The sequence below is a fragment of the Anguilla anguilla genome, chromosome 6 (assembly GCF_013347855.1).
Source record: "Anguilla anguilla isolate fAngAng1 chromosome 6, fAngAng1.pri, whole genome shotgun sequence".
In the NCBI taxonomy this organism is placed as follows: domain Eukaryota; kingdom Metazoa; phylum Chordata; class Actinopteri; order Anguilliformes; family Anguillidae; genus Anguilla; species Anguilla anguilla.
This window is the reverse complement of record NC_049206.1, coordinates 21,072,775-21,087,614: the sequence shown is the minus strand read 5'-3', so window position 1 is coordinate 21,087,614 and position 14,840 is coordinate 21,072,775. Positions and strand designations below refer to the sequence as shown.

The window sequence follows — 14,840 nt, the reverse complement described above, 5'->3', positions numbered from 1 at the left end:
ACATACCCAATTCTCAAACGACAAAAAATAGAATAAGAAAGAATACAGAGCACCAGTATTACGTTATACTGTATATAAAAGTGAAAAAATGTTGTACAAATTCAGAATTTGTCTGATTCAAATTGATGTAAAATTGTTCATTCAACAAAGGCAATGAAATAAATGAACAAAAATGTGTTTGAAGACATTCATGATGAAAAAACTGTTCCAGTGGAAAAAAAGTGCTACATATGATTAAGCCTTATATGATTAACACGTTCCATTTTCTATACAATGAAAACCGAGCTTTTTAAAAGCAATGGTCAGTATATTTATTTAATCTTTAAATTTATGAAGAACTCATCTGAAATCTGCATAGAGGACAAATTTAGTTGATTGTATAAAATCCTACTTGACACTACACTACATGTCAAGACATGACATTCACGACAGAAGACAAAATAGTGGTTTAGACATTTTCAACAAGCACCCAACAGATCTCAAACAAGCACACTGCATCTGCTTTCTATATCTTTATTGCAATGAAAGAATACAGATATACTTTAAGATAGACAATTATATAAATTATATTCCAGTAACTGCAAAGACCATCTTCAAAATGATATCAATCCAAATATGGACAACTAAGTGGTTGAAGTTTTGACTGGACAAAGGTTAAGGGGTCTTCCTTTTTTAAAAAAACAAAAGCTGTACGCATGTATTTCTGTGCATATGTGTGCATATATATATGAATATATATAACACATATACACTATACTGTGTACAGTATATACTGTATATACACAGTGCATATTGTATAGACATCCTGTGCATATGCATGTATACAATATATATTTATACATACATACACAGTGTATAATAAAGCTACAATACAACGTACTGATGCTGAACTACACTCATTTGCGATTTCATATTTCTACAATAAGAAATTATTCGGCCAACATATACAATACGCGACTGGCACACTGGCAGATCATTCTCTCGGAGAGAGCAACAGAAGAGAAACACACAGACACAGAAAATGCATTTAATAAAGAGAAGCAATGATCAGTCTACAAAACAATGCTGCTACCTGTGCCTTCGCAACGACTAACTGCATGGTCCTCAACACGAGCGACACACTCAACCGGGTTTCTGAACAAGGAAAGCGAGACAACGCAGCTTCTACACGCTGGAGTCCTTCACGCCTATTGTGGTACAGTGGCGCACTAGGTAGAAGGGTTAGTAAATTCAAGAATTCTATATTTTATTCCTATATCGGTCCATCTGCAATCACAAGAGCACAAAACCAAAAAATCGACAAAACAGAGGTTGGGGGTCGGGGGTGGTTTAGACAATGGACGATGAATTCATATCTTTTAGTTTTTGCTGGATAATAGTATCCTGCGGGCAGAATCTTGAATTGCTACTTCGCCAAAAATTACTAATCCATGCATTTCAATGGATAAACAGGCATAAGTGAATGCAATTATATCCAACTGTACGGTTAAACACTAGATGGTTTGAAGTTCCAAGTGGTAATGCTCTTCCTACAGTAAGCTTATTGGTCAAGCAAGACTGACACACACCGCCCAATGAGCGCAACAAAAGTTACCGTTTTCTAAATGATGATTATGATCTTTACTACATCCTTGGAAATAATATATGTTGCATTTACAGGTACTTTATTTTAAAAAAACACACAGGTGGTGAAGGAAAACCTAAAATATGCTACCACAATATTCAAACATAGTACGGCTTACACTGGACCCCCCGATCCTCTGGGTTTCAAAAGGTTTCATCACCAGCAAGTTCATAAAGATGCATTACAACCGACAAGAAAGGCCAATCAGGCCACACAACCATAAAAGCCAATCACTCATGGTGGAACTTTGAGAACGACGTCAGTACAACCAGCTGTAGAAATTACTCACAGGATCAATACAAGCCACTGAATGCTTAATGAAATACGGCTTGTTGTGTTGACTGGTAAGGTTTGACACTGGTTCCAGCTTTAAGATACATGAAGATGTAGGTGAGAAAATGACCCCCCCCCCCCTTTTTTTTTTTAACTTAGTAATTTTAAAAGTTTAGTAAAGTCCTAGCTCTCATTTGACAAATGGAACTATTGAAAACTGTTTTATTAACTTGCAGTTTGGCACTTGTCTTTGAATAGCCATATCGCATTCATAATTCATTTTGTAAATGTTGCTTTTTCACCATCATTGTCATCTGCAAAAGTAAACTTCATTTTGACTTCATAACTCTTCTCACTCTCAAATGAGTGGACACCATTATGGACAATGGCCATCATCATTAACGTACTGTGCAGTAGCATCTGTTCGACCTCGCTATACCGCGAACGGGACCGTGGAATGCATTGCTTGGAGTCTAGTGATGTGGGGTTATCGTTACTGCGATACGCTTCTGCAAAGCACACTGGTAAATACCAGGCCGAATCAATGGTGTGTACAAGAACGCAAAGTGATCGCACACCTGTCTCAATTTCTGTCCCAGCCACACCTGTAGTTTTCAGACGGTACAGAAAAAGTATTAGGTGCCACATTACAGCACACAAATATTGAAAGCCCCAAGAACAGTGGCGTACTGTAACATTACACAAACGTAGACCAAATTTGCACAGGGGTGCCGAACAGTTTGATTCCACATAGCTAGAAGGACAGACGGGGACAAAGTTCCTTAATAAGTATCCATGTTCTTACAAAAGCAGATCTTGATAATCATACAGGCTTTGGTCCAAATAAACGAGTACTTTGCGGTCCAGGACGCAGTTGCGACTGCAGTCCTGCTTCTGCCTGTCCTGTTCGATTTGCCTTTTGTAGCCTTTTCGTAACACAACCCCCTCACCTTCTCCCAAAAAAAACCCCATTATTTTTATATTACGGCGGCATGGTCAAATTATGCAGCGTTTCCCAGGGCTACTCAAGCTTGGTCCTGGATGGCCACAGTGTCCACAGCGTCCCTTCTCCACTCAAAAACTCCCAATCCGGCCCATCGCCCCGGCTCGAAACAATTCCCATCTCCCAAATCTGAAGGGTTTCCGTAGTGTGACGGGCCGAAAAATCTGCAGGGCTGTGTCCCTCAAGGACAACAGCAGAGTAGCCGCGCAGTTTCACTTATCCATTTAAACGACTACAGTGGCTCACACACAGAGAACAGACTGGTACTTCCAAGGAAAAAACATGCGTACACATTACTACTTTGTAGCACTTGATGAACATTTTCTTTTTCGACAAATCACCTAAGATTTGAAAACTGGCTTGACATATGGGTTAACAGATTCTTAAAATGGGAACCATTTAATCAACCCAAAAATCTAAGGTTAAGGAAGGAGGGAGGACGACGGGATAGAGGAGAGATTAGCCTCGGGGGATAAATTCTTTACACAAGCACGTTTTTTTTTTTCTTTTTCTTTTTTTAAAACAGACGAGAGGAAATCAGAACCACAGTAAGGCTTTTCTTTGTCATAGCTGTTGTTTTTTTTTTTTTTTGTCCTCAGTTGAAACTACCTGGAGAATGATCAGTATTCTTTGTGGAAGATCTCAACCAACATGAAAATGAGTGGCCCTTTAATCTGAGTGCTTGAAGTAGCAGTCCATGTGGACCGCATAAGTTCATCATTAGATGCGTATGTTTTTTTTATGTTTTAATGGATGCCGGCTTAGTTCCACTGTCTTCTTCCTCTTCCTTGCACTCTCCCTCCCCTTCCTCCCCTTCCTCCCCGCCCCCCTCTTCCTCTTCCTCTTCCCCTTCCGTGTGCTGCTCGAGCTCCTCCCTGGTGATCATCTCGAAGTCGTTGCCGTTGCTGTGCTGAGATCCCTCGTCCTCTTTGCGATCGCTGTCCGTGTCGGAGTGCCTCTCCCCGTCCGGGCCCTCTGCCGCCGCTGCCGCTGCCGCTGCCGCCGCCGTGGCCTCCTCCTCCTCCTCCTCCTCCTCCTCCTCCACCTTCGTCTCCTCCTCCTCTTCCTCCTCCTCCCCGTCGTCGTCCTTCTTCTCGCTGTCGGACCGCTCCTCGCTGTCGGATTTCTGCGCCTTGGCGGTCTCCTCGGCCTTGGCTTTCTCGCCGATGGCCTTCTTGGCGTCGGTGCGCGGGCCCTTGTACTCGTGGGTGTACAGCGGCCGGAAGGAGTCGATGAACCCCACGTCCGCCGTCAGGTTCGGCAGGAACCAGAAGTGGTGACGCCCGCCGGTCACCACCCAGATGATGAGGAACAAAATGCATCGAGCTGCGGAATGACAACAAAGGGTTTTTTTTTTTTTTGTTTAGTTAGTTTACAAAACAATGTCAAAGCAAAATGGGGGTTACAGAGCAACATTAAGAGGCAGTATTCAGTTCTTCCAGCAACACTGGCCACAATTCAATCTGCAGTTTGCCTTTGAATTTAACCATATTAAGCTTCATGATAAGTTTACCCTAGGCAGTCGGAATGCAATAGTTCATGCCAATTTTTTGCTGATATAACAATTACCTCAGCCAAAACAAATGAAAAGGCACGTTCCTTCACATTTTTCCCTTCAGCATAATCTAGAATCTCCCTTTCTCGCTGGTCCAAAACAATGAAAACCCATGCACCAGTCTGAGAACATGCATGCACTGCACCCACAAAGATGGTAAAAAGTAGTGCAATTGCTCAAATATATTTCACGTACATCACCCGATCACTGAACTCGGGCTGTTATGCAATTATTCAGGAAAAAAAACTTAAAGGGACAAAGTACGCTGCAGTCAGGAATTTCTATGGGATCAAAGTCCACGCCAGGCTCGTGCCGTGTGGTGAAACAGTCTCACCGACTGCGAGGAGGAGTATGCTGGCGACGAAGCACCCGGCTGCCACGCTCAGGTAGTACACGCCCACTCGCATCTCGGCGGGCCAGAGGGGGAACAGGGTGGCCGCGATCACCGCAATCACTGCAAACAGACCACACACTCAGCGTCAAAACGACCACCACAACACACTCATCTGCTCTCCTTTAAAATGCAGAGCACACCAGTTACTAAGGTCCCAGTTCTGTGGAAAGGCCGCGAGTGTCTGTGGAAAGGCCGCAGTGTCTGTGGAAAGGCCGCAGTGTCTGTAGAAAGGCAGCAGTGTCTGTGGAAAGGCCGCGAGTGTCTGTGGAAAGACCGCTGTGTCTGTGGAAAGACTGCAGGCAGCAGTGTCCACAGACACCACAAAGATTCCACAGACACTGCAAAAACATTATTGGAGTGCTTAATACTGACCTAATATCAGTCCCATGGCGAAGGTCTTAAAATGTACCGGGTCATAAATCCAAACGTACACCTGGAGAGAAATGACAAAAAAAGGCTGGTCACAAGTGAGCCTTTATAACCCATTATAAAATACTCATGCTTTGATTTTATTCTGGCAGGTTTGCTTCACCACAGCAGTATGGGTATTTTTTTTAAATTTGTTTTTTATATACATAAATACAATATGTAAGTACACATCAATTTTCATACACTTTGATATACAAATTGTTCTTCTCAAGTGCTGTTTACACTGGGGATACTTTTTGTGTAAGGCTTTTCTGATACTGTCCAATGATGTGAATGGCTAACTGCTTACTCATTGTTTACTCATTAAATGTTAGCTAAGTTGTGGCTATCTAAACATACAGGGCTGATATGTTTTAAAAAAGTTCAGTTGTGGATTGACTGCAGCACAGCAAATGTAGTGTAGTTTGAAATTAACGAGTTCACCTACTTAAAAAATAAACATGAAATTCAGCCTATCTAGTTAGTTGCTTTAAATATCTGCAATAGTCTAAGTGTGATTTATTTCTCCTGCACTGGTGCCACCAAATTGTGCTGTGCCACTGTCTATTTTATTACTAGTACTAACAAATAGAGCTAACAAAATAACTAGATGTTTGTCAAGATATGAAAATAATTAACAGGTAAAAAAAACTATATATAACACAGCCTGCACAAGCATAAACCTTAGCTTTGTGCTTGTTTTTTAAATCTCGCAATTCTGTGTAAATATTATGATCAATAAACAACGTGAATGTCAAAATGCCAGACGCCAAAAAATGATTGCCGCAAGGAAAAGGAGCATTTTCTTGTGGTTCAAGTCTGGGTTATCGCCCGTTGTAATATATATATTTTTTTTAAATCTCTATTATCTATGTTTATACAACGCTGTTTATTTCTTAAAAGCAGAATCCTACGTTAAAGCGACCACTGCGCCCGAAAGGTATGTGTACGTTTCCAACCATGAACTGTTCATAAAATTAAGGCAGAGACGGAAGAGAGTTGTGAGGGCCTGTGAAGGGAAAACCTGTGAGGACCTGCGGAGTCTTGCAGGACCCCACCCCACTCGGCACTGACCTCGTTCCCATCCAGGAAGAGCTGATCGTCGTGCGGCTCCAGTTTGAACTTCTTCTTCACGTCCTTTTTCTTCTTGGGTGACCCGGGGCTCTCGTCCTACATGGAGGTGCATCGGGTTAGAGGCGCGTTCAAAGGAAGCACAATTTTAAGTACCCTCTGCCGTGAATATTTCAATGGCTGTACAAACACCAGTTCTTGCTGCTTATAAAAATATACAGACATCTTAACACACCCATTGGATACGACAGGCAAATGTATGAATAATTTAAATTCTACTATTTCAAAATAATAATTTCAAGTTATTAAGAAGTCTCTGGGGGCCCCAGATTAATATTAATTAATTCAATTTAATTTCGTTTTTAATTTTATTAGAAGGAGAGCAAACGGTTGAAAACTCCAATTTACTATGACATAAACCCAAGTATTATGAGGCAGCCTTTGTCACTGTGGAAAACGATGGACTGACTGAGTGACATGTTCATACTGCTCATTGTTCATACTGACAGAGGGGGGGGAAAGGCCAAGTGGTTTTGAAAAAATTGTGATGTGTAAGTATATAAATTCCAAAAAAAGATTACAACAGCCTATGTCAGACTTACATCTTTTTAAAAGCATTTGGTGAAAATTAAGTAGTAAAATTAAGAATCTGCTGGGTTTTTTTAATGGGGGTTATCCACTGCACTGTGTGTGCACTGCACCGCACTCATAAGCACAGCAGCAAATGGGAGATTTTAACAGCAGGCCCGATGTCAAAATCCAAAGTCCTCCGCAATACTGCTGCCCTGGCATGCAGCAATAAGTCAATCATATACCTATGCTTTTCATACACCACATGTCCTACGACTTATGTAATATTTACCAGTTGTTGCGTTCTGAATTCATGACACAACACATAATACGAGATAAACCAGAGTTCACTTCACGCCAGGTTTTTTTTTTTGCCAGCAAATGTGTCCAGAGGGATTTCAGTGTGTCAGACAAATTATCCAATTCCCTATCTATTGTCCATGTGTGCGCAATAGGCAGGGTGGATGAACAATATGAAACAACCTAATCTTGCATTTTTGAACCATTTTAATACAAAGGTCTCTTCCTATCTGTTACAGGGAATTTTTCTTTGCCATTGTTGCCTTAGGCTTGCTCCCGTGGGGGGTTTTGGCCATGGTCGTCTGGGAAGTGTATTGTGACAATTGTTTGTGAAATGTGCCATTTACATAAATTTTGATTTGACAGATGATCATAAAGATGCAATATACAAAAACACTTTAAAGAGAAATGAACTCACTGAATAATAATTTTTAAAAAAGCTCTCGGGGCAATAAATGCAATTTCTGCTAGTCACAACGGCGGATAGGCCTATTTGCACAGTCGACAATGCACATGCCAGCACGTCAGCTAAGGCAAACTGCACCAAACTATATGTACTGCCTACAAATAAAATGCATTCTGCTATTCTTATAAGGGTGAGCTGAGGTACAGAGCAGGCCGTAAGTATTTGGACAGTGACATACGTGTTTATTTACTTATTTACTGTTATTTTGTTGGTCAGTACTCCAGCACATTAGATGTGAACTGAAACAATGAATAAGAAGTTAAAGAGCAGACTGACAGCTAAAACATGGGGGTATTAACATCTACATCAGGTGAACCATGTAGGAATCGCAGCCTTCTTTATGCATAGTGCCCCCATTTTCGGGGGACCAAATGGAAATGTGACAAATGTGGCTACTGCGCTGGTTCTTGGCCAGCTGTGTGTTGTTGCATCATTAGTTAACAAAAAGAAAGTAGAAAGCTAACAAAAGGTCTAGAGTTCATTCTAGGTGAGGAATTTGCAACTGGAGTCTGCTGCTGTTGTCTCTCAACATGAGGACCAAAGAAGCACAGAGCTAAAACAACAACAATTGTGTCACCATCCAAATACTTACAGGCTGCACTGGACCTCAGCTCACCCAAATAAAAATAGCAGAATGCACTTTATCTGTTGGTTTGTACAGACAAACACTACTCCACATTACACTATGAATTGCAACAATTTTATGGCATTGGTGCCAATAAGGCCCATAATAAAGTAAAGACACGGAGGAGCAATATGTTATGAGACAATGGGTCAGATTCTTACAGAGCAATGAGCATTACAAAGCACCAGTAAAAATTACTGATCAAGAAGAAGAGGGATATATCAAAATAAATGCTATGCATTGCACCAAAAAACAACACACAGCAGAGCAGAATAAAAAACAAACAACATACGCTTTTTTCCTTTTTTGTGTCGATGGCTTCTGCATCCTTCTTCTTGTCCTTGTCCTTCTTGCCCTTCTTATCCTCCTCTTTTGCACTGTCACCTTTTGCCTTCTCTTTCTCCTTTTCCTTCTTAGTATCCTTCTCCGGTTTCTTCTTCATCACTTTCAGGGCCCGGTGGAAGAACTGTTTCTTTAGAAGTCTAGAGAAGAAGACGCTTCGGTTACTGACCTGTTGAAGGTCACTCCCAGCTCTGATGACCAGGGGCCTCATTTATAAAACGGACTTCCGATCAATTTTGATCTTAAGTATGACTTACACAGAAAACCACGTATAAGTAGTTATTTATAAAACCTTACTTTGAGTTGGAAATGATCTTATCCCCACGCAAAGTCTAGACTTGATGCATGTGATTTTCCTGCTGGTTATGTAGGGGGTATTGCCGTTTGGGATGCATATGCGTCCAAGCCTTCGGTGAACTTTGCATTAGCTTTATGAACAATTTGATAGGAATTATCAATTAAAGGTGTGAAGAATTAATTGTTTGTCAACCCACTATTTAGTCCATCAAATAATATATGTTGCCTGTCTTCAATCTCCTCTACCATCGCCGTGATCTTGTCTTCCAAAAAGTTTGCTTTTCTCTTTTGGTCCATGGTTATTCCTGACTAAACCCTCATTTGTGCTAGCATTATGTAAGGGGAAATCGCTGATTGTAAGGCAAGTTCATGTGCTGTCAATTTTAAGTTAATTTGAGATTTATAGATCACAGGTGCGTAAGTTACAAATAGGCTTCTTAGAACCTGCGTGAGCCAGGTTTTTTATGCTCAGTATCTTTTATGAATCGAACGTAAGCACACCGTCAGAAATTATCTTAAGACTAAGTTTAAGTATAAATCTAAGAACATTTTTATAAATGAGGCCCCAGATCTCCAGTCTGCCCATATAGACCAATCAATGCACTAAACCAATCTTGTACAACCAGTCCCATATAAAGCCCCTTTAAAGGGCGTGCTACACTTCTTCAGGAGTGTGTGCGCATGCATGCACATGCACACGGACACAAATAAAGCCCTCACCTGTTGCAGTAGTCCACCACAGACTCTCTGGTTGTGAACAAGGCCTCTTCCCCCTTCTTTGCTTTGGCCCACTTGGAGTCCAGGAGACTGTCCACTGCTTTAGAGGCTATAAGTACAGAAAACCGTAAGCTCTCATACAAAAAGAATAAAACACTTCTTTCACAGAGAGAAACCAAGGGAGATGCCTGAATATTTTTAGTAACATTTATCAAAAGGCCTATGTTCACACAGTAAGGTCAAATGTAAACTGGGCCCATTGTCTACGTTCATTTTCCAGCATTGACTGCTTTGTAGTAGTAGCTGCAGTGGAAAAGAACGGAACTACAAAGAGCCAATGCTGAGCAGAGACACTTATGGGAACTGTAGTTCAATGCCAGTTTAGGCCTGCTCCACAATCTTTCTTGGGATATGGCCCATAATTGAGCAACATTGCCAGGAAAAAAAAAAAAAAAAACATTACGCAAAGTTTCCGTAACAAAAATCAGCGGGCCAAACAAACCTTGAAAATAAGAAAAGGTAAATAAACACTGACCCACAAAGTAATCCACTCGATGGCCCATCATGTTGGTGGACTTGGTTGGGCAGTTGAAGCGCAGGTACTTGGCCACTGCCTTCTCCTCCTTGGTGGGTTCCCCGACCTCCTGCAGAAAGGAAACAGACCCCACATGGCTCCTCAAACCAGCAGACGCTTTTCCCAGTACATTAGCTACGGCTGATCATTCACAGTATAATACAGACATCATTAACATCAGTTTATGTAAGAATTTTATTTATTTTTTTATTGTGTATGTGCGCCTGTCATCATATACACGCAAAAACACAATTCACACTACTCCTGTAAAATTACAATTGTTTTAAAAAAAAAAACAACAATTGTGACAGGGAAGCGCTGACCGCACAGAGATCTCTGATAAACATGGAGACATAAACCAAAAAGACAAACTGAAAACTGTTTGACTCATGCAGCAGATACTCGTGCAGTTACCTGAATACCAACAGGAAAGCAAAAACACACACACACACACAAAAAAAGTGTGCTCACAGTCCAGAGACCAGCTGGCACAGGTTATGCAAACGCGCAATGGCTAAACCTACGAGCTCTGTGCTGACGTCAGCTCACCGCTACAGCACGGCCAGCAGATGTTAACACGAAGAGATAAGACAAAACCGCATTCCCTCGGCGTGAACGAAATCAAGCCAACCCCTGAAAGATTTTTTTTCTTCTTCTTCGAATATCTCATGGACCCGAGTTCTCTTGAGAGCTATCTCTCTACATCTGATTGGCAATAAAACCACTTGACTTCCCCGCTCACTTTGATTCCACAGGTTGTCGCTGCGAATGAGAATCAAGTTCTCAGTTGGCCTGCATGGTTCAATGAGAGTATTCTCTGCACTCTGCAATTCCTCTACTCCATCTTATGGTATCCTTTACCCACCTAGCAGTCCTACCGGGAGAGAGCTGCCACATTTGCTCAGGTCTCGTGTGTTCCCTTGGCTCAGGCAAGCGAGCGCCAATCTCCTCTTTATTTTACATTCAATCACAAGTGGCCAGGGAAAGGAGAGAGTAGCCATCAATTCTCTGGACTGATGCGCAATCTCCAATCCCAAAACAAGGGTCTACCCTAAGACATTTAATTACAAACATTGGAAGCACAGCACAAAACCATTTTGGTTAATCCTGAAAAAATGGCATGCTAAATTAAAAAGGAAGAAAATGGCTGGCTCAAACAAATCCTTCTTACCTCCAATCCACCGCCTGCACAGATAAAATACTGTGGCAAAGCTTTTAACCACTCACATTAGGTTCAGGGATTTCCCCAAAAGACATCAGTGGGTTTACCAAGCTCATCAAATATTTGAAACTAATGGACCATCTTTTACTGAAACTGAATAATTCATCAAATGCAAATTACTGGCCTTGCATACGTTAGTACTTAACTACAGAAAACACCATTTTATTATTTGTTTTTCAGAAAATGAAAAGGGGACAGATGTAAACTAATAACTATTTTTAATTTCAACTTCCATGCAAGGCCAAATACATGCATTGTTACATTTACTACTGAGAATACATTGCCAAAACACAGCAGTTGAAACTATTCTTAACAGAGGTGTAACAGAGGCTGGTGAGTGATATTCCTTTACCAGAAAGAAGTATTCTGGTTTCCAAAATCATGCTACAGAGCAAGCTTTTAAGCATCACTGCAGTTAAAATATATACAATTCCAGTAGACCTGCAAGAATTTCAAACCTCATAAACCAATGTCCACATGTATATATACGGTGTATATATACGGTACTAACAAGACCAACAGACATCACTCAGTGTGATATAATCGGAAGAACATAAGCGACAGAGCTATAGCGTGTACAAGCATGCAATAAACTTGGTAACGCCACTGTGAGACACTATATTCAAGAGTTGAATGTCGAACTGAGAGGTTGCCTTTGTTTATATCCCGTCTCGTGGGCGCTATCAAGTGGGCGTTTCAAGATGTATGAATGTTTTTATTTAGTACTAGGAGTTATTCTGTCATTGTAAAAAATACACATAAATATCGCCCCTTTATTTTTTTCGTGGGTTGTTGTGCATTCAAACAGACTACACACTTTAACTCGTTTGGCATTGTAAAATAGGTGGCAGATGCCAGATAACCATAGCTCACCATTCCCACTATCATGGTACTAAGTTAGCTAACTAGACTACATAACTACCTGTCGACAACGTATTTCCTAAATAGCTAGTTTAACATTCTTTGCACCCACAACTTATCAGAAACAAGAGCGTTGTTGGCTAGCTAATGCTAAGTAGCTTAGGTAATGTTAGCTATCATCTAATTCATGCAGCTATCTAGCTGAACGGATAGTTGTTTAACTATCGTTTAGCTAGCTAGTAAACCAGCTAAACAGACTACTGGCCAGCTAGCCAGCCAATCAATCCTCCTGAGAAGAGGGGAATCAGAGGAGCCATTAGCTAGCTAGGTGATTATGTTAAGAAATTCGATGTGTCCGACTGCTTTCTGAAAGAGCCAAAAGTGCCAGCACATCTGGTTTCTCGTCACGACAGCAAGACCACTACAATCACCAGCGACGAAGAAAGCATTTAAATTAACTAGAATACCGTTGCGTTTGTCAAGCACAATTCTGCTATTCAGTCAGCTGAATTAACAAGCTAATGTTAGTTAAAGCTACAAAGCCAGCTGGCAAATGAAAAATCTTCAGGTTGTATCGACAACGTTACTGCAAAATACATCTAAATATATAGCTGGAAATTTCGCATTAGTTAGACAAATTTCACAGTATCACAGTAGATGTGTCTAATAAAATGAAGTAAATCAGTCAATATACAAGTGCAGAATTATAGCTAGACTAGTTACTTCCTGCAAAAAAATCACCTCGATTACCTAGAGGCTTGTATTTAGCTTCAGGACCGTCTCCTTTTTCTCAGATAGCCAGCTATAGCTAGCTACATTCAAAGCTTATTTGCGTGTAAAATATTCACGCGAAGATAATGTTGCAATATGTACGACAGCATGATGTATGCCTTTAAAATAATCCTAATTAATGGCATGATCGGTTTATATTTCGGTATTAAATAGTTTGATGATTACCTGAATTCGTTTCTTATGCCTCCTGCGCTCCGCCATGTTCCTCAGATTCAGTATCTCTGTGTGACGTGGTCACGACAGCGAAGATACTATCGCGAGACAAATAGCGTGATCACCACATTGGAGACCGCCTGCAGACAAAATTTGTTTTCGGAGTGTGGTAAGGTTAAAACTACAGACCATAGAAAAATAAAACGCCGTTCTTCATTACTCATTTGCATAAACACAATTATTAAAATAACTTTTTTAAATAACTGAATAACACTGTATAAAAACTGTTATCCACCATTGGTTTATCAGCAGTAGTAACTAGATGAGAAGCAACTGCAAAAGACTTACAAGTTAAGAACATTATTTTAGAAGTTAAGAACATTACCTGATATTGCACGAGATCACGTTATTTCACACATAGTCTGCTTCTGAGACAATCAATACATTTGTCGTATAAATTAGACTTTGAAAATAAATGGGAGGTAAACATGCTGTGTACTACCATATGGTTTCTCCAGCTAAATTCACTAGTGATTTGACTTAGATCCTGACCTTACCAGTGTCAGATTGTGAAGTGACACAAAGTTGGCTTTAGCATCACCCAGGGACGGGAAAGGGTGCTTTGTGATCATCCAGAGGAACTGGGCCTAATCCAAATTTACCCTCTATCCTCGCTGCCTGTTTTGAGTGAAACTTAAAAACCTTCCTAAAGCCTCAGAAAAGACCAAACATGAACCCTAAAACCACATTTTAGCCAGTTTTCTTAAATACCAGATTTTCCATTAAAATTAATGAAACACAACTATCATGAATTTCATAATGAAATACAAACTAATGTGTTTGAAGTAATTTATTTTGTAAAAAAAAAAAAGTGTTTCACTGAAAAATAATCAAAACGTGTTATATCCCATGAGTAAAAAAATGTGGATCAATCAAAATCAGACTAAACGTTGTCCTACCCCTCAAGCTCATAAACACAACCCTAATCTTGTTTGAACCCTAACACTTACCGTTTTCCTAACCCTAACTGTAACCCTAGCCAAACCCCAAAACCTAAATTCTACCCCATCAAATTCTCTTAAAAATCTGACTTTTCCATGAAAATTGATGAAAACCATGGAAATATCAATTCAATAAAATAAAAAAGTAATGTTATTTCTTGTATTCTACTGAAAAACTAATCCTAATATATAATGCAAAAGTGTTATATCCAACTATTATGTTATATCCCACTATTAATATCTTTTCACTTTTGGGATAATAGTCATTTGTATTTTGGTATTTTATAATATTTTGCTGTTTTTCCACTGAAACACTTTCCCTCTTAAATGTATTAAAACACATGTGTAGCACATTGTTTATTTCACTGTGGTTGTTTTGCAGCCATCTGAATGAAAAAAATGACATTTACAATTAGTACATTTTTTCCCCACTTTTTGGACCTAAAACCACCTTCCACAGACAGGCATTTCAAATTGGAGTCACACAAAAATTGGATCCAAATCTAATTATTAATCATTAAAAAACAAAACACTGACATATGGCATATGGTTGTTTTGTGTGGGGTGCGAAGTAAATTTTAGCAAATTTCAT

General features: G+C 40.1%; 1 protein-coding gene across 1 annotated transcript; it reads right to left on the bottom strand.

The window, feature by feature from the left end:
* Window positions 1–497: 497 nt before the first annotated feature.
* sec62 (SEC62 homolog, preprotein translocation factor) lies at window positions 498–13,356 on the bottom strand. The gene is made up of 8 exons (XM_035423365.1): window positions 13,260–13,356; window positions 10,181–10,289; window positions 9,649–9,754; window positions 8,582–8,771; window positions 6,332–6,427; window positions 5,222–5,282; window positions 4,790–4,909; window positions 498–4,226 (listed from the first exon to the last, which is right to left on the bottom strand). The coding sequence occupies exons 1-8, from the start codon at window positions 13,293–13,295 to the stop codon at window positions 3,640–3,642; spliced, it is 1,305 nt and encodes a 434-aa protein (XP_035279256.1). The 5' UTR covers window positions 13,296–13,356; the 3' UTR covers window positions 498–3,639.
* Between the last annotated feature and the right edge of the window lie 1,484 nt (window positions 13,357–14,840).